General features: G+C 45.7%; 1 protein-coding gene across 1 annotated transcript in view; it reads right to left on the bottom strand.

Annotated features, from left to right (window-relative positions):
- Positions 1-26,485, bottom strand: part of LOC146822790 (uncharacterized) — a 388,769-nt gene that overhangs the window by 266,301 nt on the left and 95,983 nt on the right. Inside the window, exon 3 of the mRNA XM_085606585.1 lies at positions 25,009-25,187. Within this exon, the coding sequence (XP_085462711.1) occupies positions 25,009-25,187 (179 nt within the window). The remainder of the gene's footprint in view (positions 1-25,008; positions 25,188-26,485) is intronic.

Here is a 26,485-nt window from a genome sequence, read left to right as displayed (position 1 = left end):
GCTTTTGCTAGCGTGCATTGAGACCATAGAGGGGACTTAAAGTTTATAATTATGCAGTCCCCTTCAAACTTTTTCCTTAAGGGGCCCACCCACCCCACTCTTTGGGTATGAATAATCTCTCCAGCGCCATCCATCGGAAATTGACAATGTCTGGATAGCCAATGGAGAGTTCTGTTTTTTAAGCTAACAAAATTTTCCTCTTGATCTTTCCTTAGCTTGGGAACATTAGCTAAGACCAGGACGTAGGGTCCGCACTCTGGGGGTAGACTGATACGTGCCGGAATTTGCTTAGCAGTGGTTAATATAGACTGGTTCGGCTTAGGTAAGGGAGGGGATGAATCAAGTCGGACATCAGTATTGGTTTGACCAAAATATGCCGTATTACTTTTAGAGACAGTTTGAGCCGTCACTATGGGGGTGGCAACCTTGGGGGGTGTTGGTTTGGGTGCCCGTTTGGCACGATGCTCCACAGATGGTAGGCTTTTAGTTGTGCTTGGTATTGGGGGCAACAAGGGGACGCTATTATTAGTTTTATTAAACATTTTGGGCTGATTTATTTGGGCATCATCAGTGGTGGTGGTTGCCCCTAAAGAGGGCAAAATTTCTTGATGGCGCCCTGAACTTAGTTTAGAAACATGATCAGTCAACACTCTCATCCTTTTTTCTATATTTGATACATGTAAATTCAGAGGACCCAAAAGAGTACATATTAGTGTCTCCAGTCTCCCCCAAAATCCCTGAGCCCCTGACACTGTGTTAATTTCTATAATAGAGGAATCCATCCTGCTAGGTAGGCCGTCCCCTTTAGCCTTATCTAGTACTACGGGGGCAACAGAGCTCCGTGGTTGGCTATTCCCACCCTTCTGTTTATTTTGTACAGGCTCAATATTTTTCCGTTTACTCTTAGCTTTTTGCCTCTTTGCTTTCTGGCCCCTTGTTTGCATTAGTCCGCTAGTGCTTTTATCCCCACCTGAGTCCAAAGCATCAGAGTCATGACATAAGTCAATCCCTTCTGTGTGAATCAAATTATCAGCTGGGGATGGCAGAAAATCCAAGTCCCTCTTTGGGCTTGGCTCTAACATAGTGGGAGTTGACGATAGCCTAGTGTCCGTGGGCAGGTGGTCGTAGGATACTATATTTCCATTTGTGTGGTTCTCTTTGGTGACTGTGCCCGGAAGCCCCGCATAGGATGTAGCAAGTAAAGAATCGAGGGATTTTTCAAAGGAGTTATCATGGTGCATAAATAGGGGCAAGCTTGGTGGGAGCGAGAGGCGTCTTTCAGTGTTCTGAATAGCCGTGGCAACGACCCCTATTGTTTTTTGCAACATTTTATCTATGGCCGTTAGGCTTGGCAATGGGGTAGTGGGTGATGCATGTTGTTTGGGCTTACCCGGTCTTCTGGATGCTGCTGAAGTCTTTTTCCCCATAATAAATGTCGATGCGGGTAGCCAGTAGTTGTTTCACAGCCAGATGGATGTTAAAGGGGGTGGCCCAGCCCTGCCTCTGTCTGCCCCTGACGGCCACAGACGGCCCGCCCTCTGCCCGGGCACAGCCCGGCGACGCCCGCGCGCGTCCCGCGACGCGGAGGGAGCCTCTGTTTATGTAGCGCCTCCGGGCGCGGAACTGGCCGGAAGGAGGTCCGGGAGGAAGCAAAGGATGCCGGGAGCTGTAGTTACCCCCCACTGCGGCCAGCGATGGAAAGTGGCGGCGAGGGGAACACACAGCGTCAGCGTCCCGTTACAGCCTGGTGGTCTAGTGGTCTTCGCCTGGTAAGTCCTGCTGCTTGGTATGCAAGAGATGTGCCCCCCGCTCCACCGAGGGAGCCTCTGTTTATGTAGCGCCTCCGGGCGCGGAACTGGCCGGAAGGAGGTCCGGGAGGAAGCAAAGGATGCCGGGAGCTGTAGTTCCCCCCCACTGCGGCCAGCGATGGAAAGTGGCGGTGAGGGGAACACACAGCGTCAGCGTCCCGTTACAGCCTGGTGGTCTAGTGGTCTTCGCCTGGTAAGTCCCGCTGCTTGGTATGCAAGAGATGTGCCCCCCGCTCCACCGAGGGAGCCTCTGTTTATGTAGCGCCTCCGGGCGCGGAACTGGCCGGAAGGAGGTCCGGGAGGAAGCAAAGGATGCCGGGAGCTGTAGTTTCCCCCCACTGCAGCCAGCGATGGAAAGTGGCGGCGAGGGGAACACACAGCGTCAGCGTCCCGTTACAGCCTGGTGGTCTAGTGGTCTTCGCCTGGTAAGTCCCGCTGCTTGGTATGCAAGAGATGTGCCCCCCGCTCCACCGAGGGAGCCTCTGTTTATGTAGCGCCTCCAGGCGCGGAACTGGCCGGAAGGAGGTCCGGGAGGAAGCAAAGGATGCCGGGAGCTGTAGTTCCCCCCCACTGCGGCCAGCGATGGAAAGTGGCGGCGAGGGGAACACACAGCGTCAGCGTCCCGTTACAGCCTGGTGGTCTAGTGGTCTTCGCCTGGTAAGTCCCGCTGCTTGGTATGCAAGAGATGTGCCCCCCGCTCCACCGAGGGAGCCTCTGTTTATGTAGCGCCTCCGGGCGCGGAACTGGCCGGAAGGAGGTCCGGGAGGAAGCAAAGGATGCCGGGAGCTGTAGTTCCCCCCCACTGCGGCCAGCGATGGAAAGTGGCGGCGAGGGGAACACACAGCGTCAGCGTCCCGTTACAGCCTGGTGGTCTAGTGGTCTTCGCCTGGTAAGTCCCGCTGCTTGGTATGCAAGAGATGTGTTAATGCACAGGGATTTGTGTTTGCTGAGACTCATATGAATGATTTTCATGATATGGGGTCTTCTGGGTCCTGGATATGTTGTTTGCATGGGATGGGTAAGTGCGCCGGTCATCTGCAGAGTTAGCTTTACCCCTGAGCTAGGATTGTGAGTCAGTGCATATTGTTGTTGTCTGGATGCCCTGCCCCTGTGACAGGAGACAGTGTTGACTGACTTTCAGGGCATCCCAGTGCCATGGCATTTAACTTGCTATGAGTGAGCCTGCATTGCAATCAAGTGTGCACCATGCACCCCATTGTGGCCTTGCCCATCAGGACATGAGTACATCATAGTGTGTGTTGCTGGCATGCATCCCAAGCATGTGAAATGAGTCTCTGCCCATCCCTACATCCGGACACCTGTACTGAGTCAGTAGCAAGAGATGTGCTGTGTGTATAGTGACAGACTCCTACAAGTTCACTTGCATGTACAACTAATGTGTGGGTGGTGCATGTTGGCACATTGGTGTGTTAGCATCCAACATGCAACGGACATATGTGTGAAAGTCAAGGAGGGATATGTGTGCCATGGTTGATGTTGAGAATGACAATTGTCTTATCCTAAACAATGTTGGCACTTTGAGCTGTGTTCAGCTGATGATGACAGGGCTTGCCCTGTGATGTGATGTACTCACTGTGGTGTGTGCAGTCGGTGCAGGTGACTGATGTAGTTCTATTACTTCCTTTTCCTATCCAGATACATCCACGGCCACAGGAGGGGACAGCTCCATGGACCAGGACGAGCCACAGAGCCTTATAGGGACAGAAGGAGAGGAGTCGTGTGGACCCAATGGCATGGAGGGCGAGTTGAGCCACACAGTGGAGTCATCAGCACCATCCCCCCCAGCTGAAGGCCACAGCAGCTCTGAGGATGACTCCCTTGTGGAGGCGGGTGTCAGCAGCCACCAAACCCCAGCTAGTGAGGCTGTCTCCGCCCCGGCCACCACCACCACCACCACCACCACCACCACCACCCCCCTCCCATTGGCTCCCATCCCAGAGGTCCCTGTGGGCTCCCGTGTTTGTGAGCATGTCTCCTTTGTGCCAGGCACCGCACCCCCTGCCCCTGTGTTCCCTGCTGCTCTGAGAGAGGAGTCTGTGTACTTACTTAGACAGATCCATGTAGGGCAGACGTCGATGCTGAAGGTCCTCCATGCACACACAGGTCTGTTGACACAACTGGTGTCATTCATGGAGGGCATTTCCTTGGGCATGTCTGCCCTATAGAGGACCAATCAGTCCGTGGCCTCCTCCCTGACGGCAGCAGTGTCCTTCCTCCAACAGTCCCGCACCCCTCCCACCCCTGCACCACCCACGATTCCTAGCACCCTACCTGTCCCAAGCACAGAAACCCCCAAGCCAAGGGCTAGACGTGCACACAAGCAAGCGCAGGGGACTGATTCCACACTCACAGGGGCTGGTGTGCTGACACAAACACTCATCCACAACCACTCCACAGTCCTCCGAGACCTCTCCCTCCCAGCCCCCTTCCCTTGCCTCACCTGCAACCCCATCCCCCCAGAAGCTCTTCCTCTGTGACCTTGGCCTCTTCCCCACCGACCCTGCAGATCCTGATTACAAGGGGAAGAGGAAGTCCCCACACACAGAAGGGAGTGCCCCTCACACCTGGACACCCTCCCCCAGGTGCAGTCAGACCGAGACGCCCACCCGCAAGTCCCCCCGGCACAAGAAGTGTAAGACACCCCGCCACCACGCATCTCCAAGGCAAAGTCTCCATCCTCCATCCCCCAGGCCACCACTCCAGAAGTTCCCCCGCCACTCCCTGCCCTGGGTTCCCCCACACACAGATACACATCCCCAAAATGCTAAGGCCATCCCCCCTAGCACTTGCTCCTCCACACCTGGTTAGACAGTTGGTGCCACTGATGTGGGGACCGTTTCCCCCCCCTGCCCTGCCGACCTCACCTGTCCCCTATTCCGCTCCCATGGATGTAGGTACTGCTTTGGAGTCCACGACCACCCCGTCTTGACTTGGGCACTGCAGTGGTGAGCTAATCCACTCCATCTGACCTGCCCACTGGAGTTGTGCTGGCACCCACCCCATCTGACTTGTGCCCCACAGTTGTGACAGCACCCACCACTTCAGTCAGCTCCACTGCAGTTGCAAGTGTCTCGCCTGCATCCCCCACCTCTTCACTGCCTCCTTCTGCTGCACCCTGATCCTGTCGCTGCGGTGCATGGCCTGCCCCCATGTATGCCCCTCCGAGGGGATGACCCCGGTCCTTAGCAGTGCAGGCAAGCAAGGTGTGACAGTTGTCACTTTAGTTCACTCCTTGGCATATGGACATGGACTGGCCATTGGCCTTTTGTTTGCACAGACGTTTAGATTTTCATATACTGAATTTGTCACTCTAGTTCACTCCTTGGCATTTGGACATGGACTGGCCATTGGCCTTTTGTTAGAACAGACGTTTCACTTTTAATATGCTGAATAAAGCTTTTTTCTTTGTCCCTGTGAACTTGATTTAGCTGTAAATCATGTTGATGTTGTTTTACATGCCCTTGCACCTGTAATGCTTGGTTTGCAATGTTGCATACTGATGTGTTGATGTGAGGTACTCCCTGTGGTCCATGAGATATGTATCCTATTCTGGTGGGTATCCATGTCATCCTTTGCAGCTACCTGGGTGTGTCAGGATCAACTATTTGTGTACATCTCTCTGTGAGCATTTCATTGGCATGGTCACATCTGTGGCTGGCACTCCTGCACATATGATGTGCTTCCCATTGTCCAAATTGTCACTTCCACATACTTTGTGCTCATCAAGACTGGACCTACAGGTGCGGGCATCATTGTAATAGGTGCAACTGGGGCCTCTGTGCAACTTGCTAGACATATGTTTTGGGTATGTATAGATGACTTAGGGGAGACTCACGTACCCAGGCTGTTGTGACCAGAGCCTTCATTGTGTGGTAACTGATGGCTGACTGACCAAGTGTTCTGCAGACATGAGTGGGACTTGCGGTGAATATCTTTGGCACAGCTGGGCTCCCACAGTAGTTGTGTCCCCTCAAGTTAGTGTGTTGTCCAGTGACATGGCCTGGGACCATGGTGTGTGTTGTATGTGCATTTGTGTGTGTCCGCATCCCTGTTCATACACAGTTTTCCCTTGATATGTTCCTGTTGTTGATGCTTGCTGGTACTGGGTTCATCCCACTACTTTTCCAATGGGCTACCAGATGTGTGGGTGCATGACACACTACTGTTAATTGGTGTATCATCATTGTGATTTGTCAGTTCTGAGTGGTGATGATGTTGTCAGACACAGATGGGACACAGTCAGGGTCCCTCAAGGCACTTGTTTGTTCGCAATATCATGTAGTTGTCCCTAGGTGGTAGTTTTCAGTGATTGAGACATTTGTATGTGTGTGTGACTGCTCCCACTTGTCGGGTTCATGGCTGCGATGCTGGCAGGTGTCAGCATGGGTGCCTTGTGATTCTCCTTGGCATTTGCATTGTCCTGGGACTGTGGCAGGGATTCTGAAGGTTACATGAGCTTTGAGGTCAGGGCCATGTACCACATACTGTGCAGTATGTCTGTCATTCCCCAGGGTTGTAAACAGTCCTTGTGTGATGTGTCTGTGCACCTTAGTTCCTCCCAACATTCCTGTGTTTGTCATGGGTGCATGTGCAATGTCACCTGTCCATGTGGACTTCACAGATACACATTGTTGCAGTTCAGGTGTGTGGTGTTGAGGGTGGAATGATGTGAATGTTTGCATGGATGGTCCCCTAGCTCCCGTTTGTCCATGGATGAGGGGCCATGCTGAGTGATTTGTGTTTGTGTATGTGTGATGTACGTTTGTGGCAGAGGACACATGTCTGGGTTTCCCAGTGTGTACGACATCTGCCTTTGTCATCACAGTGGAGGTGTCATGCATGCTTGTGTCACCCCACTGTCTGGTCCCTGGGGGTAGTGGTGTTGTGTGTCAGTCTCTTGCTGTGTTAGTTGGTGTTCATTCCAGCTTGTGTCACATGTGTCTGTTGTGCTTCCTCTCATCTCCCAATGCCTGATTGCCCACTGAGGGTGTCCCAATGATGGTTTACTTTTGTATGGCACTGTGTCCACATCTGTGTCACTGTGGTTCAGCACCCCTCATGTGGTGTGTAGTTGCCTGGGGATACTGTGACACACATACACACATGTTGTGTCCGATGTGCAGTGTGAGTTTGCCTGTTTGTGTTTGTGCATCTGCACCAGTGCATTGGTATTGCTGTTGTGGGCCTTTGTCTGGATGCTGTTTATGTGATTTTGCATGCAGTCCCTGTGAGTCAATTCACATCATTGTGCACATTCATCCTGGTTGTTGGGTGCCATTGCTGGCATGGAATGTGAGTTTGTGAGCCGACACCTACAGTCTACACATGTTGTTTTGATTAGTGTGTCTATTTTCGCGATGTGTGCATGCTTGGTGATGACAGTTGAAAAAGCGTTATCTCCCACGGGAGTAACGTCTCTTACTCAGCACTCCGTTGTTATGTGGTTTCAAATAATTGTACATCAATGATACACTTTGTGTTTATGAACACTTTCTATTATTCTTTTGATTCATTTGTTCACTTTAGCGATTGTTTTCCCATAATGTTTATGCTATTGCATTCATAGCATTCCAAGAACATTGTATTTTTTCAAAGTAAGAGACGTTACTCCTGTGGGAGATAACGCTTTTTCAACTGTCATTTTCCCGCCCTTACGCCCAGGAGGGTGTTACTTACCAGGCACCCTAAATTAATTTCAAACGCAATCACCTTGTTTACCAGGAGTGCGAGGATCCACATTCCTTTCGGATTTTCTCTATTTCATGCTTGGTGATGGTCACTTCTGCTGTTGTGTCATTGTTCGCTGTATGCATTGTCAGCCCCCATGTGTGGTGCTTGTCTGCACATGGCCGAGAGTGTTATGTTTTCACAGCACTGTTAGCTTCACCACATCTCTGTGTGTATGGGACACAACCACTAGTTTGCCCCAGAAGTGTTTGATGTGTTGGGAGCAGGGAGCATACATGCTGTTTGTTATTTGCAGCTTTGACCATGATGACACTTACCTTTTGGTCACTGTGATGAGGGGGGTTTGGTCCCCATCACCCCAATGCTCCTCATCTGCTGCATTTTGTGAGCCCCCACTTAACTTCTGTTCTACACAGTGAGGGAGTGTTCTTTTTACATTGCCACAGTGCTATGGTGATGCTTGCCTTGTGTATGTCACACTCATGTGTTGGTCACACATGTGCTGTTACTTACATTGTATGCTCGTAGCCATAATCTCTGTTGTGGGCATTTGTCACAGACTACACACTGTTGTCATGATGTTTTGGGGGATGTATTTAGCGGACACACCTGATGTTTGCTTATGCTGGATGTGTTGTGCATCACCCATCCTATGGCTGGGGGTGGCAGGGGTGATGGGCAACATAAGCACTATGGGTGGGGGTGGCAGGGGTGATGGGCAACATAAGCCCTGTGAGTGGGGGTGGCAGGGGTGATGGGCAACAGGTCCTCTATGGCTGGGGTGGCAGGGGTGATGGGCAACAGGTCCCCTGTGAGTGGGGGTGGAAGGGGTGATGGGCAACATAAGCACTATGGGTGGGGTGGCAGGGGTGATGGGCAACATAAGCCTTGTGAGTGGGGGTGGTAAGGGGTGATGGGCAACAGGTCCCCTATGGCTGGGGGTGGCAAGGGGTGATGGGCAACAGGTCCCCTATGGCTAGGAGTGGCAGGGGTGATGGGCAACATAAGCCTTGTGAGTGGGGGTGGCAGGGGTGATGGGCAACAGGTCCCCTATGGCTGGGGGTGGCAGGTGTGATGGGCAACAGGTCCCCTGTGAGTGGGTGTGGCAGGGGTGATGGGCAACAGGTCCCCTGTGAATGGGTGTGGCAGGGGTGATGGGCAACATAAGCCCTATGGCTGGGGGTGGCAGGGGTGATGGCCAACATACGCCCTGTGAGTGGGGGTGGCAGGGGTGATGGGCAACATAAGCACTATGGGTGGGGGTGGCAGGGGTGATGGGCAACAGGTCCCCTATGGCTGGGGATGGCAGCAGTGATGGGCAACAGGTCCCCTATGGGTGGAGGTGTTAGTGGTGCTGGCCATGCAACACCTATGGTGGGCTGTTGTTAGTGGCTAGGATGTGGATCCCCTGTGTGTGTGCCATTTTGCGGGTACGTGTCGTTTGTTTGTGTTGTAGGTGTCTGACTTACCGTCTGCGCCGTCGGTCCCTGATCCAGTCATAGATGTAGAGTACTGGTATGACCTGCGCGATGGGATTCATGTTGTGTTCGTGTCGTACACGCTGCTTGTTGCTCCGTCTCGTACCCGCTGCAAGCTGTTCCGTCTCGTAGCAATGTATTGATTTGTGGCGCGAATCGTAGCTGATATGCTTGTTTTCCGGATGCTGTGACGTCCCGTGCGTGACGACCCGTCCGGCGCATAGGAAGTACGCATCGTACTTGTCATGCCAGAAACTGCTATGGATACTGCTTCCAGGTGACTCGGTTCATCTTTAGGAGTTACGGCTCGGACGGAGAATGGGGCTTGATTCACAGCCTACGTGTCGGTCATGTTTTTGGCAGTTATGTGCATCGTACTTTCTCCACAGGACGGACCGGCTCCGGGTACGTGTCGGTCGCACGGTAAGGCTACGGACAGCTGTCCAACTGGCCATCGGAATCGGCCCCTATATGTTTTTATCTTTTGTAATTTTTTAATATATTTTTTATTTTTGTGTTATTGACAATTTTTTTATTGTAATTGATATTTTGTTTCTTTTTTCTTTTTAATTTATTTTTTGGGAAATATGAATTTTAACCCTTTGCCATCCAACACTTTCCCTACTGTTGCACTCTCCGGAGTGGGAATAGTAATTTTTACCCTTCGCTATCCAACACTTTCCCTACTGTTGCACTCACTGGAGTGGGAATAGTCATTTTCAGCCCTCCGCTATCCAACACTTTCCCTACTGTTGCACTCACTGGAGTGGGAATAGTAATTTGTACTCCTCCGCTATCCAACACTTTCCCTACTGTTGCACTCACTGGAGTGGAAATAGTATTTTTTACGCCTACGCTATCCAACACTTTCCCTACTATTGCACTCTCTGGAGTGTGAATAGTAATTTTTACGCTTCACTAGCCAGTACTTTCCCTACTGTTGCACTCTCTGGAGTGGGAATAGTAATTTTTACCCTTCGCTATCCAACACTTTCCCTACTGTTGCACTCACTGGAGTGGGAATAGTCATTTTTTCCCTTACGCTATCTAACGCTTTCCCTACTGTTGCACTCACTGGAGTGGGAATAGTCATTTTCAGCCCTCCGCTATCCAACACTTTCCCTACTGTTGCACTCACTGGAGTGGGAATAGTAATTTGTACTCCTCCGCTATCAAACACTTTCCCTACTGTTGCACTCACTGGAGTGGAAATTGTATTTTTTACGCCTACGCTATCCAACACTTTCCCTACTGTTGCACTCTCTGGAGTGGGAAGAGTAATTTTTACTTCTACGCTATCCAACACTTTCCCTACTGTGGCACTCTCTGGAGTGGGAATAGTAATTTGAACCCATCCGCTATCCAACACTTTCCCTACTATTGCACTCTCTGGAGTGTGAATAGTAATTTTTACGCTTCACTAGCCAGTACTTTCCCTACTGTTGCACTCACTGGAGTGGGAATAGTAATTTTCTCCCCTACGTTATCCAACACTTTCCCTACTGTTGCACTCTCTGGAGTGGGAATAGTAATGTTTACCCTTCGCTATCCATCACTTTCCCTGCTGTTGCACTCACTGGAGTGGGAATAGTAATTTGTACCCTTTGCTATCCAACACTTTCCCTACTGTTGCACTCACTGGAGTGGGAATAGTAATTTGTACCCTTTGCTATCCAACACTTTCCCTACTGTTGCACTCACTGGAGTGGGAATAGTAATTTGTACCCTTTGCTATCCAACACTTTCCCTACTGTTGCACTCACTGGAGTGGGAATAGTAATTTGTACCCTTTGCTATCCAACACTTTCCCTACTGTTGCACTCACTGGAGTGGGAATAGTAATTTGTACTCCTCCGCTATCCAACACTTTCCCTACTGTTGCACTCACTGGACTGAGAATAGTAATTTGTACCCCTACGCTAGCCAACACTTTCCCTACTGTTGCACTCTCTGGAGAGGGAATGGTAATTTTTACGCCTATGCTATCCAACACTTTCCCTACTGTTGCACTCTCTGGAGTGGGAATAGTAATTTGAACCCCTCCGCTATCCAATACTTTCCCTACTATTGCACTCTCTGGAGTGGGAATAGTAATTTTTACCCTTCAATATCCAATACTTTCCCTACTGTTGATCTCACTGGAGTGGGAATAATATTTTTTTCCCTTACACTATCCAACACTTTTCTTACTGTCGCACTCTCTGGAGTGGGAACAGTAATTTTTACCCTTCGCTATCCGTCACATTCCCTGCCGTTGCACTCACTGGAGTGGGAATAGTAATTTTTCCTCCTATGCTATCCAACACTTTCCCTACTGTTACACTCACTGGAGTGGGAATAGTAATTTTTACCCTTCGCTATCCAAAACTTTCCCTACTGTTGCACTCCCAGGAGTGGGAATAGTAATTTGAACCCTTCGCTATCCAACACTTTCCCTACTGTTGCACTCCCTGGAGTGGGAATAGTAATTTGAGCCCCTCCGCTATCCACCACTTTCCCTACTGTTGCACTCTCTGGAGTGGGAATAGTAATGTTTACTCTTCGCTATCAAACACTTTCCCTACTGTTGCACTCACTGGAATAGGAATAGGATTTTTTCCCTTATGCTATTCAACACTTTCCCTACTGTTGCACTCTGTGGAGTGGGAATAGTAATTTTTACCACTACGCTATCCAACAATTTTCCCTACAGTTGCACTCCCAGGAGTGGGAATAGTAATTTGAACCCTTCGCTATCCAACACTTTCCCTACTGTTGCACTCCCTGGAGTGGGAATAGTAATTTGAGCCCCTCCGCTATCCAACAGTTTCCCTACTGTTGCACTCTCTGGAGTGGGAATAGTAATGTTTACCCTTCGCTATCAAACACTTTCCCTACTGTTGCACTCACTGGAATAGGAATAGGATTTTTTCCCTTATGCTATTCAACACTTTCCCTACTGTTGCACTCTGTGGAGTGGGAATAGTAATTTGTACCACTACGCTATCCAACAATTTTCCCTACAGTTGCACTCCCAGGAGTGGGAATAGTAATTTGATCCCTTCGCTATCCAACACTTTCCCTACTGTTGCACTCCCTGGAGTGGGAATAGTAATTTGAGCCCCTCCGCTATCCAACACTTTCCCTACTGTTGCACTCTCTGGAGTGGGAATAGTAATGTTTACCCTTCGCTATCAAACACTTTCCCTACTATTGCACTCACTGGAATAGGAATAGGATTTTTTCCCTTATGCTATTCAACACTTTCCCTACTGTTGCACTCTGTGGAGTGGGAATAGTAATTTGTACCACTACGCTATCCAACAATTTTCCCTACAGTTGCACTCCCAGGAGTGGGAATAGTAATTTGAACCCATCCGCTATCCAACACTTTCCCTACTATTGCACTCTCTGGAGTGTGAATAGTAATTTTTACGCTTCACTAGCCAGTACTTTCCCTACTGTTGCACTCACTGGAGTGGGAATAGTAATTTTTTCCCTTACGTTATCCAACACTTTCCCTACTGTTGCACTCTCTGGAGTGGGAATAGTAATGTTTACCCTTCGCTATCCATCACTTTCCCTGCTGTTGCACTCACTGGAGTGGGAATAGTAATTTTTCCCACTACGCTATCCAACACTTTCCCTGCTGTTGCACTCACTGGAGTGGGAATAGTAATTTGTACCCTTTGCTATCCATCACTTTCCCTACTGTTGCACTCACTGGAGTGGGAATAGTAATTTGTACCCTTTGCTATCCAACACTTTCCCTACTGTTGCACTCACTGGAGTGGGAATAGTAATTTGTACTCCTCCGCTATCCAACACTTTCCCTACTGTTGCACTCACTGGAGTGAGAATAGTAATTTGTACCCCTACGCTATCCAACACTTTCGCTACTGTTGCACTCTCTGGAGAGGGAATAGTAATTTTTACGCCTATGCTATCCAACACTTTCCCTACTGTTGCACTCTCTGGAGTGGGAATAGTAATTTGAACCCCTCCGCTATCCAATACTTTCCCTACTATTGCACTCTTTGGAGTGGGAATAGTAATTTTTACCCTTCACTATCCAATACTGTCCCTACTGTTGAACTCACTGGAGTGGGAATAATATTTTTTTCCCTTACACTATCCAACACTTTTCTTACTGTCGCACTCTCTGGAGTGGGAATAGTAATTTTTACCCTTCGCTATCCGTCACATTCCCTGCCGTTGCACTCACTGGAGTGGGAATAGTAATTTTTCCTCCTATGCTATCCAACACTTTCCCTACTGTTACACTCACTGGAGTGGGAATAGTAATTTTTACCCTTCGCTATCCAAAACTTTCCCTACTGTTGCACTCCCAGGAGTGGGAATAGTAATTTGAACCCTTCGCTATACAACACTTTCCCTACTGTTGCACTCTCTGGAGTGGGAATAGTAATGTTTACCCTTCGCTATCAAACACTTTCCCTACTGTTGCACTCACTGGAATAGGAATAGGATTTTTTCCCTTATGCTATTCAACACTTTCCCTATTGTTGCACTCTGTGGAGTGGGAATAGTCATTTTTACCACTACGCTATCCAACAGTTTTCCCTACAGTTGCACTGCCAGGAGTGGGAATAGTAATTTGAACCCTTCGCTATCCAACACTTTCCCTACTGTTGCACTCCCTGGAGTGGGAATAGTAATTTGAGCCCCTCCGCTATCCAACACTTTCCCTACTGTTGCACTCTCTGGAGTGGGAATAGTAATGTTTACCCTTCGCTATCAAACACTTTCCCTACTGTTGCACTCACTGGAATAGGAATAGGATTTTTTCCCTTATGCTATTCAACACTTTCCCTACTGTTGCACTCTGTGGAGTGGGAATAGTAATTTTTACCACTACGCTATCCAACAATTTTCCTACCGTTGCATAATGGAGTGCAAAATGTAAGTTTAAAAATTTATAAATATTTCAACAATGTATTGTATAATATAATGTATTTATTATTAGATTTTGTGTTATAGGTGTATGTATATATATATTTAATAGTTAATTTGTATTTATTTATAATATTTTTAAAAAATAAAGGTATTAGTTTATTAATTGTTTTAAAGTAAATATACATTTATATATTACATTTTATATATGTATGTTTAAAGATTTTTAAATTAAATGTGTTTATTATATTTTTTCAATGTACATTACATCTAAGTAATTTATTTAAAGTTCATTTTATTATTTAATTTATTTGAACATTATTTTTATATATATAAAAAAACAATATTTTTTACATTGATATTTTTTACATCTACATTATTTTTTCGATATTTACTTTATAAAGATAGGATGTCGATATTTTTACTATCAATATTTTTGCATCGATATTTGTGTAAGTAGATATTATGTCAGTGATTTGTATGGAAAATCTTGCAGCAGGAAGCTGCTGAGAGATTGTGTGACATTGATAGGGTGAACCTAGAAAAGGCTCTGGCTGTGGTCGACAATGGTGTGACCACACTGACTTCCAGGATTCCTTCACTGGGCAACATTGTGTCTTCTGCTATCTATCTAATGGAACAGGATCTGTCTATTTTACAGCATGGACAATCGCAATTGCGGTCCATTCTATTGTTGAGCTGGACGCTACACTCATTGTGCTCTGGTCACGTGTCCTGGCGGTATATCAACAGTACGTCTCTGTTTTCTGCATACAATCTAACAGAAAGACAGACAACAATGGCACTAAGAGATACAAAGTATACAATGCTGCACATTGAAAAATTGGATCTATTACCTTTCACCGTGGCTGAGTCACTGTCAACAGAATGGTTAATCCATGGCCATATTACACTGCCAGTCACAACATTCCAATTTCAATATTGTCTTCAGTATCTCCAAGTAGGCAGGTATGAAGCGTTGGGTAGGGAATACATACATGAATCTTGGGAATTGATTAAGCAAGTGGGGGTGCATAAAGTTATGCGTGGGTGCTGAGACTACGGACTTGTACGAGACAGGTTACCAATTTGGGCATGATGATGCCCTGGGAATTCCCATGTCACCCAGCAGAATAAGTTGGAGACTACATCTTGGATATTGAGGCTTATGATCTTAGACCTTTACTGTCATTGAAGCCCGGATGAAGTTGCTTAAGTAGGAACGAAACGCGTTGGCTGAGCTGTATGTGCTCTTGGATGTTAAAAAAGAAAAAGAACACATTGAAATAAAGACTTTGAAAATACGCAAGTGTTTGGACTTCATTGCTTGGCACACCCCCACTAACTTCATCATTTAAAGATCTGGAACACAGAAGCACCACACAACGGCTGGTACGGAGAGCTAGTACACAGGACTTTTATAATTAGGAAACAAGCATGCGGTGCAGACCTATAGGTCTGCTGTAGGGTTTCCCTTTGTATCCATAAATCTTTGGGAATTACCTTACAGATTTAGATGCAGGAATGGGGACATCGGTTCAGACTGTGAGAATTCGTTCAGTGAGTCTCAAATTTGTCAGGATATTATGCTACACATAGCTTGTAATGCTTCGATTGCAAACCTATCTTGTCACTGGAAAGGATCCCCAGCTGCCGTGATTCATCCAGTGTTCAAACTGCAGTGTCTTCAGCCTATTCTAATATTAATGTTGGCATTCTTAGAACCACCACGGGATGCTTCAGCAGCTCCTGTCAGAATGGATACCGACTCTGCAACAGGCTCACAGGAATCGAGTGCTACCTCAGCAGCGGCTGTGGGAACCAAAGAAGATCACCTTTGTTCCACTGACCTGATCTAAGAGGTGTTACAAGGACCGTCATCTGCGAAGGCAAGCAGCAGTGATGTTGTGACTCTCACACAGAACACATAAACATTCGGCTCTCCGTGTAATGGGCACAATTTGGCCTTTTTCAAAAACAACCCAAATTGGAAATTAAAAACATCATTTTGTTTTATTTTTCCTCCCTTGCTCTCACTGAGCACTCTGGCTTTTGGCATACTTAGACGGTCTAGCGGTATATTTACTATTTAAAGGACTTATTGAGTATTTTTACTTTTGCATCGTTTTTATACTCCCATGTTTTTGGATGTTTTAAACTCATATTTTAGTAAAGTTTTGATGGTTTTTTAAACAGGCATTTATAGCATATGTTAGTTTTGTCGTCCAGTCGGATGAGGAGTGGGTGTTATGAACCCAAATATAGGCCTATGTAGTTGCACAATGATGTAAGTAAACACAGGAAGGAATGCAGGAGTCTCCTCTATATAAAGCAGGATCTTTATTCGCAGAGCACAGACAAAGCGTACACCACAACCGCTGACCGGACACCAACTGCCCCCAACTGGAATCCCCACAACGGTAACATGCTAGTACTAAGAACGCTACAAGCGTTCTAGGATCTGAACTGGGAAAGGACACAAAGGAAGGCTTGACCCACACACCAGAAACAGGGTAAGTACTAACAAGGCTAATATGTAAATAAGTATTTACAACACATCTTCTTCCCTAAACCAAAACAAAGAAACGATATACCCCAAGAAACGATCACATCACTTGTGACACAAATAATCATCCAAATAAGCTGGAGGTCTGCGAGACCTCACCACTCTGGTCTCCTCGCGGTGAACAGAATCATTGTTAGCATGGGCTTGACTCTGTACATCAGAAGAACTACAAGCATCACCACCACCATCCTCCCTACAGCGGCTTGAACTCAGACCCGAAGTAACATCCTCCGGAGTGGAAAACAAGTAACCGCTACTGGTTGAACCTGAAACAACAGGCGTAGGGAAGTCCTTAACCACTGCAGACTTGCTATACAAAGCCACCCTCCGAAGATTCCACTTCTCCCCATTGTCAAGCACCACATAATGCTGAAAAACCTTCTTCACCACATGTGGACCCCTAAACTTCGAAAGACTCTTGGCCACTCTCCCCGATTTGACTTTGACCAAGTCACCCTCGGAAATTGTACTCCCCGTTTTAACAATTGTCTCTTGCTGAGTACAACCAAGAGCTGAATTTTTAATCCAAGAGGGAGCAAGTTTGGTGCCAGGACGTCTTCCCCGCATGAGTTCAAAAGGCGATTTAAAGTCCGCTTTATGAACAGTGGTCCTATAGGCCCATACCATGTTCCTGACCATTTCGTGTGCAAACCCACCTGAAACACACGACATCTGAATAATACCCTTGACCACTCTATTAGCCCTCTCACACACACCATTCGCTTGCGGGTTATAAAGAGAAGTGCGGTGATGAGTCACACCACACCCACTCAGAAACACACGCATCTTCTGAGACGTTAGTTGGGTACCATTATCTGTGATTAAAATTGAAGGATACCCCTCATCCAGAAAAATCCCTTTTAAAAACTGAATAGTGCAGTCAGTGGTTATGTCCTTAACAAACTCCACAGCAAGCCACTTCGAGTAAACATCCACTATTACAATGGCAAACCGTTGAGCAAAAGGCAATTCGTCCATTGGACCTATAAAGTCCAAACACACGGTATGCCATGGTAAGCCCGGACAAACAACGTGGCTGGGCGTAGAACTAGACCCAATCTTGAGTCTCTTTTCACTGTCCTTACACACTGAACAATTCTCCACCCACGAAGTCACCTGTGAGTCCATGGCAGGCCACCAAAAATCCATTTTCAACCTACGCTGTGTAAGAGTTTGCCCTAAATGACCCTCATGAGCCAACTTTACAATTTTCAGTCTCAAACCATATGGTGGAATGTATCTATCGCCTCTCATTAAGATCCCAACACCATACAATGACAGCTCATCCAACACCTTAATGAAAGGTCGCACCGGTGGTTGGACACAACTTTCCCGCCGGGAGCCTAGTTTCACCAAATCAATCACCTTCTGCAAAACTATGTCTTTTTCCATGGCATCCAACCACTCCTCCTTAGTGAAAGTACCATCGCTCAAGGCGACCACATCTTGAATGACAGCAACAGCCTCATCACAATGCGTATCGGACAACTCCTTCAACGTAACATCCTCTCTAATAGGAAGCCTTGATAAACAATCCGCCTGTACATTACGCCAACCTTGAACATATGAGATGTCATACTGATACTCCTGAAGTTTTGAAGCCAATCTTGCCAATCTCGGTGAACCCTTTCCCGCTCCCCCTGGGGACAAAACCTTTAACAACGGCTTGTGATCTGTTTTGAGCTGGAACTTAGTTCCCCACAAATATGTCCTGAAGTACTGGACACCCCAAGCAGCAGCCAATGCCTCTTTTTCTATAACTGAATAATTCTGTTCAGATGAGGAAAGGGTGCGAGAAGCAAAAGCAATGGTCTTTTCGCCTTCCTGCCATCTTTGCAACAAAATCGCACCTATTCCTATGGCACTGGCATCCACCATCAAAATGGATGTACGACTAATGTCGAAGGGGGTTAACACTTTCGCCTGACACAACTCTTCCTTAATCAGGTTAAAACATTCCTCATGACAAGCACTCCAACAAAATTTCACCCCCTTTTTGAGTAACGATCTTAGGGTCATGGTTTTGCTAGAAAAATTCTCCACAAACTTCGAGTAAAACTCGATGAGACCCATAAAGGACCTGAGTTGCTCCTTATCCATGGGACGCGGAGCTAACTTTATAGCCTCAAGTAAATCCTTCTTCGGCTTGACTCCCTGAGCAGAAATCTCATAACCCAAATACTCTATGTTTTGGACAAGAAACCGACACTTCTCTTTACGTAGAGTCAACCCAGCGTCTTGGATTCTCCCCAAAACTCTTTTAAGTACTACATTGTGTTCTGTAATGGTGTCTCCAAAGACTAATATGTCGTCCTGAAAGAACACCGCTTTCTTAATGCATTTAAAGATCTCAGAAACCATGCGTTGAAACACACTAGCTGCAGAGCTTAAACCAAACGGGAGTCTCGTAAACTGAAACGTGCCCTCCGTGGTAATGAAAGCTGTGAGTCCTTTAGACTCATCATGAAGGCGGATTTGGTGATATGCACTCTTTAAGTCTAACTTCGTGAAAAATTTTGCACCTTGTAAGGTTGAGACAAGTTCGCCTATATTTGGAAGAGGAAAAGTATCAGCCACAACATACCTATTCAATGACCTCAAGTCCACACAGAACCTAATTTTGCCATCAGCCTTCTGCGTGATGACGACCGGAGATACCCAAGAAGATGCCTCCACCGGTTCAATGACACCCCCCTGTAACATCTCCTCAATCACCTTCTTGACTTCATCTTTCACTGAAAGTGGGACTCTCCTCACCTTATGCTGCACGGGAACTGTGTCATGTTTCATGACTATCTTGTGGACATATCCCTTCAACTCTCCCAACTCGTCCCTAAACACACTCCCTGCTTCATTGAGAATGTCACTAAGAGTGTGTTCATCCACTACCATGACTTGATTGGGTGCTCTGGGGTTCACTATTATATGCAAGTCATATTGATGAATCCAACCCAAGATTGGTGGACCATCAACTGCAACATAAACTTTCCCTTTGATTGTCCTTCCTTCAAAGTGAATATCGGCATCAAAGTAGCCCAACAAGTCTATCCTCTCTCCTTGGTAACCTGTTGGTGAGATGTCACTCTCCTTTAAGGGTTGACTACCCCACTCACCCCTGAATAAAGGCTCGGGAATAATTGTGTGTCTTGAACCCGTATCGACCATCAGAGTTACATTATGTTCATTAATCACAAACTGTGCTTTAGGTCTCACTTCTCTCTTCTCATTACAGTCACTCACACAAACATCCTCAACACACAAAATTTTGTCTTTATCACGCTTTAACCCTTTGGATTCGTCTTCAACGAAAGCTACACTAGCATTTCCTTTCGTCCTGCACATCCTAGAGAAATGCCCCAATCTCCCACACTTGAGACACTCTTTATTGTTCGCAAAACAGAACTTTGCGTCTGACTTATGGTTATTGCTACCACATCTAGAACAACAACCTCTGTCGTTCGAATATTTCCCAACATTACTTTTCTTTAAGGGTTTCTTACCCTTGTAACCCAACGCAGCTACATTCTCTTCATGACCTGACTCACACTCAATGTTTGATTTGTCGGCAACTACAGAAATCAAACTCTGTTGTGAATTGCAACCTTCTAGCTCTTTTATACATTTTTCTGACTCTTCTACCACTTTGGCTAAATCTATAGCTACTTTCAATGACGGATTCTTAGCCGCCCACAGTCTCTCCTTAATCTTCTTATTGTTGCACTGCACTATGAGTTGATCACGTATTAACTCGTCATTCATTACCCCAAAGTTGCACTTAACCGACAGTTCCCTGAGGCGTGCTACAAAGTCATCTATTGACTCCTCCGTGCGCTGTTTGTGAGTGTAGAATTTGTATCTATTCATTACAAGGTTCTCCTCTTTTCCAAACCTCACTTCCAGTCTCGTAACAGCTTCTTTATACTCGTTAGGAATAGGCTGACCACTAGCTTGTAAAGCTTGAGGAAGGCATTGAAATTCTCGTTGACCCTCTTTGCCCAGGGCAGTCAGGAGCAATGCTTTCTTTCGTTTAGCAGGAAATTCTTGACCATCTAATGCGTCCAAATAGTTCTCGAACATACGTATCCAATCTTCCCATGAGATTGATGGGGCCCCTGGTTCGCTAAGAAATTGAGGTGGAAGAGTCACATTGACTTGTTGGTTAGTTTGCTGTGCCATGCTGGCCTCCGTTTGCACTGAAGTTAAAGTGTGACAATATTCTGAAAGTGACTCTTTAGCGAAAACAGGTTGTGTATGGGGTTAAAAATACATACTATTTGCTTATGACTCTTAATAGTTTCCTCCGCTTGTGAGAAAAGACACTTGTTCCTTTAAAACCCTTAATCCCCACTTGCGGTGGATTTTGCTCCAGAGCTGTTCTAAAATTTGCACAAACCAGAACTGAGACGGCCGCTCAATAGCGCGAGATTGCTAGCGTAAGCTCGCAGAAACGAGTTGTTGTTTACAGTCAGTCCTGCTGCTAGGCAACGCTCGCGCTCTACTGCCTCATACGCGCATTGGATTTGTTGCCTAGTAACGCACTGTGTGGTTACGCACTCACGCTGTTACGTTCACGCCTGGCTGCGCTTCTCTTCGTAGCCGCTCACAAGATTCCAAAAGCTCACAGTTCAAGGCGTGACGTCACTTTCTCTCCCAAAAGTCGCTGAAGTGCCTTTTTTCCGTAGTAAAAGATTTGGATTCAGGGAATGGCTACTTCAAGCAGCACGTCGTGACTTCTCCTTGGTTGTTGTCGCTCGTTGTCCGTCTGCTCAGCAACTTCCAATTCGTCCGGTCTGTTTCTCCAATCGTCGCCAAAATGATGTAAGTAAACACAGGAAGGAATGCAGGAGTCTCCTCTATATAAAGCAGGATCTTTATTCGCAGAGCACAGACAAAGCGTACACCACAACCGCTGACCGGACACCAACTGCCCCCAACTGGAATCCCCACAACGGTAACATGCTAGTACTAAGAACGCTACAAGCGTTCTAGGATCTGAACTGGGAAAGGACACAAAGGAAGGCTTGACCCACACACCAGAAACAGGGTAAGTACTAACAAGGCTAATATGTAAATAAGTATTTACAACACACAACCTTTTACCTACATTTGTCCTACCATTGTTCTACATAACGGTTTTGGCGCTGACCTTTTAACTAGTTAGGTGCCGAATAGATGTTGTGTAGTTTTCTCCAAAAACTAGCCCAATTTATTATGCACCAGAATTCTTAGTACCACAGCAGGATTACCATCTTCTGTATAATAACTCTGTACAAGGGTAACCACTATCGTCATCCTTGGCCGACATGCCCACAACACCATGACATATATAGGTAGAACCCCTGAGGGCACCTTTTGGGTATATAAGTACCACATCTTTGCTGGGCAAGCCAGAGGAGAAGCTTCTATGCTGACACGAGACGCTGAGGTCCCTGCACGCACACACTGCACCAGGCAGAGGTCTGACATCCCTCGTGGGGTGTCCAACTTGAGACCAAGACGGGGTCCTTCGTTCTCTCACATCAGGTAATGGGGTTGGCTCCTTCCTGGGGGGATTCTTGGCTCTATACACCTCCATACATGCTTGGTACACTTAGGTACATCTAGTTAGGGTTTGCATCGTAGGAGCGCTCATGATTACTACTATGTATCTATATGCCTGCATATATTCACTGTTTTAGCACCATTGTAGAACTCTACCTTTTATTTACTCTATTCGTGCTTGTAATCGTATATATCTGTTTCTGTCTCATGGTTGTTGCAGCACACATATTTTATACTAGAATGATGCTGGTTCAATAAATGCTTATTGAAAATGTCCCCACCGTTTATTCTGTCTATCTCTCTGCGACAAAGTGAACATGTGTGACTGAGCTGTTTCCATGATGCCTAAGGGGTCAGGATTGTCATGTTTGATAGTTGCCATCAACTATTTGCTCCTTGGTAAGGTTGTGGGGCTTATATTGGCACTGTGAACTAGCTGGTCTTCAGACTAACATATCCTTTGGGGTGTCTGGAATCAGTCTGGACACCAATTCCGTAGTTTATGTTGTCTAAATGCACAGATCCTATAAAGGTTTATAGGAAATACATGACAACACCAGTGTGTCTTCCAAGGAAGATTGAGTAGATGCCGACATATCCTCAAACAGGTAATACAGTTGGTGCGATAAATGTTAAACAGGGACAGAGAAAGTGGTGAACCCTGTGATTGGCCACAAACAATGGCCACCGAATGAGACAATCTTCACTCATAATAGTCTCCCTTCCAAAAAACGAGTGAACCAAAAAGAAATTAACTGTCTTTTTTAATGATGTCTTATCTACAGTCACAACTGGCTTAATAATGTCTGGTGAAACACTATGTCAAAGACACCTATATGGTTCAAAAGCCGCATTAAGATGGCAGTTCCCTTGTCAATAGTTCCAGAGCGTAATTTGAGAAGTCTTCAGGGCCGATCTGATATCCATGTCAGGGCCTATAACTAGATTGTCTAGGTGCCAGTATCTGATGGGAACCTAGGTGATATTAAAATGTCTACTAACACATTTTCTAGGATTTTAGGAAGAATTAGTAAAGTGTTAATCGATCTAAAATTGACCATTTAAGATGAAAGTAAACTTGCCTTTTTAGGGGTTCTCTCATAAAAAAGTAGAGAACTTAGCTAACCCTTCAATCACTTATTGACTTATCTTTTCATTTTCTGACTTTTGATTGGGTTTGTGCTTTACAAATAAAACATGCATACATACATACCTGCTATCCCTTCCTTGAGCATGCTACAAACCCTAGCTTCCAGTATGAAATGACTGACCAAGTGGGGAATGATTACTGTAAATAAAAGTGGGAAACCTTTGAGCAGCCAAGCAGAGGCAGGATCCTTTGGAGAGTTAGCGCTGGCAACATGATTGATCGATGTCTCTTCTAAATCGGTAAGTTTGAAGCTAGACCTGCCCTCTGACATCTTGGTATAATTTGGTTCAGTTTTCTTAATGGTATCATGAGCGAGAAAAAAGGGGTGGTTGTTTACCATTCACAACCAACCTTTGGTGTACCTTTACCACTTTTTCAATAAAATTCTTAATGAAGCAATCACAAAGCTCTTTGGTGGGGGCACCAGAAAACAGAGAGAGGTAGCTTAAATTCCAATATTTACTTTAAATAATGTGGTAAAATTATCCTCAAATGTATGAATTGTTTGAGACCAGATCAATATTTTGCCAATAGGCTAACCTTTTTACATTGTTTTAGAAAGCGTTTGATATTCAAACTTGACTAGAGCGTAACTGTTTTCTCTATGTGGTTTCTATTTTGCCTATTGGCCTGTTCTAGGGGTTTTGAATCAAGGCAGATTCACCTTAGACCTGTGTCAAGAAGCCATTGGCGATGTAAGGGTGGACATTTTATAGTCAGAATAATAAAACGTTCCAAATAATTGACACTGGAACTTCTTCAGTTGCCGTAAGTAATCCCAGACAATGATGTTTTCCTCTAGAATATATGAAGATATCACAACTAGGGCTTTAATGGGCCAGATCCTGCCGGGTCTCAGACTGAGCATTAATAAAAATCAAGTTTGATATGGGTCTCTGTGGGCTCTATATTAATGTCCTAAATCCAACTGGCAAAACACTGATCGATGGTCGATTTCTCAATAATGACTGTAGAAATCTTTAAAGTATTCCATGTCAGAGATTCAATAATCCCTTGACACATTTCACATGTTTTAATTTATCTTGCATGCTATAAAAGCAGCACTCACCACCCTTCATGACTGCAGACCTGTCAGAAATGAAGTGACAGAGGACCCATCAAAAAGACCCAGGAAGCAAATAGTGAATAAGCAGTATGTTGTAGGCTTTTTCTGGGGGGGCTTGAGGTAAGCAGCCTCCAAGGCTGGTCCTGTTTATTACCACAGGACCATCAATACTATTTATTATTGCACCACAATAAGATAAACCCACTACTCCCATTACACACTCGACTCTCCAAAGGTAGTGAGCAATGAGACACAGTAAACAGTGTCCATTCAGAGATATATTGAGGGCAAAAGTGTCAATCCTGTTTACTAAATAATTGAGGAAGTGTTTCATCCAGTAGAGGACAACTAGGGAGACCAAACCAAACTGAGTTCAGTGACATCTGCTTTTTTGAAATATGGCCATGCCATAATCTATAAGTATAGATCCCAGTAACTTAAACTAACACTGGAGACAGAACCAATCCCTGCAGAGTTAAATGGCACATCCTGGAAAACCTAATCTCCCATTCTGTTATCTCTGTGCACTGATCAGTCCAGGCCACACGCACACATGCCTACAAGAATGAAGAGTATGGTTAGCAGAGTTCTATGATTCGCTGTGCTTAATGCATGGCAAAATACGAAGGACACTTGCCACTGAGCATTTTGGATGGCACACAAAACCTAATCTGAGATTTGAAAGCAGCTTCAGTTCAGTAGTCATATTTTAGAAAAAGGTACGAATGAAGAAACATGTTTTATAAAATAGTCAAGCTACCATTTGCAAGACAAACAAGTTTAGTGCAGTGGCATACCTCTACTGACGTTTATAAGGGTTGCCGTAGGCTTCATCAACTGAAGTTCTCTGGTTCCAATCAGCTTGTGGGTTTCAGGCGTCAGGTTTACCACCAGCATCACAAAGTCTGATTGGCTCAACAATTCGTCAAGCTTTTCACAGTATGTGGCACCAACAGCCTCTTCCTCTTCTTCTGTCCTGAAATTGCATGGTCATCATTTACAGACTTAGATCAGTTACATCAAGTACATCTTTGTAAATTTTCAGTCAGGAAAGCATCACCTAATGTGCAGTTTAGAAAAGTGTATCTTGATCTGAAAGGTTACTTTGTTCCTAAATCACATTCCCCTAAACGTTTGATTAATCTAATCCTTGTAGCTTTGTATGCCTGTCTTCCTTCCATCAGCAGTACCAATTACCAGTCAACTCTTCAATGATGCCCTGCAAAGTGGCTTTTAGTAACATGGAAAAATGGAAAGAAAGAAAGAAAGAAAGAAAGAAAGAAAGAAAGTCAGGCAGGAGGTAATATACACCATATGAGCATTGACCTGACAGAGGGCAGTGGTAAACATAAGCAAACTCAACCCATTAAGCATGGAACCTCAGTGAACAGTCCTTGTTTAATTTACATACTTACACAGTGCCGTAAACTTCAGCTATGCCTTTTTTCATTGGTCCAGCATCCAAGTAAGTAAAGAGCACATATTCAGGCCCCATGATGTTGCCTTTTGAATATTTCAGAATGTTACTGTGCACCGGAAAAAGCAAGAATTGGTAGAGTCAATATTGACTGTGAATCCACTATGACAGAGAGAAACCAGCATATCAAGTTGTTGCTTGGATTTAGATGTGATGGTGAAGCAGGCTATTATATATTATACAATACTTTCTCACTGATTTTATGCTGCCTACTTTTCAATTTGTGCAGACACTCATAGCTATTATACAGAAACACATTTGACTTCTGGTGCTGGTATTTCTATGATCATTGTTAGGGTTCTGTTCGGGCTTATTTAATCTGCAAATTGAGATTTACATTATTTCTGCTGATTGCTTGATAGTTTGGCTCACTCTTACTGGAATCTTCCAGTAAAGCTGCACCCCATCAGCGTACTGATGGTTCTTAATGCTCAGGCTGGACAGGGGCATGCCGAGTGATTTCATAAAGAGGAAGACAGAGCCTGGAGGAATCCCACATTGCCATAAAGGTTCTTTAAGATCTGGAGACCTTCATTTGGAGATGTCGGTGTCTCTAGGATGCTTGGGGATGAACCATTTCAGGAGCGTACCTTTGAAGTCCATTTGTTTAGAAAGTTTTGAGTAGGTATAGGGGTACTCTTCCTCAGGTTTAACCAGGGCAGTGTTCTATTAAACAGTTTAAAGAGCGCACCTCTAACCATAGTGTCTCATGTCATCAAGACAAAACATAATACTGATGTTACTGCATATCTAATTATCATATCATAACAAATTGCATCATTAGTCTTTGCTTCTTT

Source organism: Triturus cristatus, chromosome 5_2 (assembly GCF_964204655.1).
Source record: "Triturus cristatus chromosome 5_2, aTriCri1.1, whole genome shotgun sequence".
NCBI classification, from domain to species: domain Eukaryota; kingdom Metazoa; phylum Chordata; class Amphibia; order Caudata; family Salamandridae; genus Triturus; species Triturus cristatus.
Note: the sequence above shows the minus strand (reverse complement) of the source record. Positions and strands in the feature narration are given on the sequence as shown.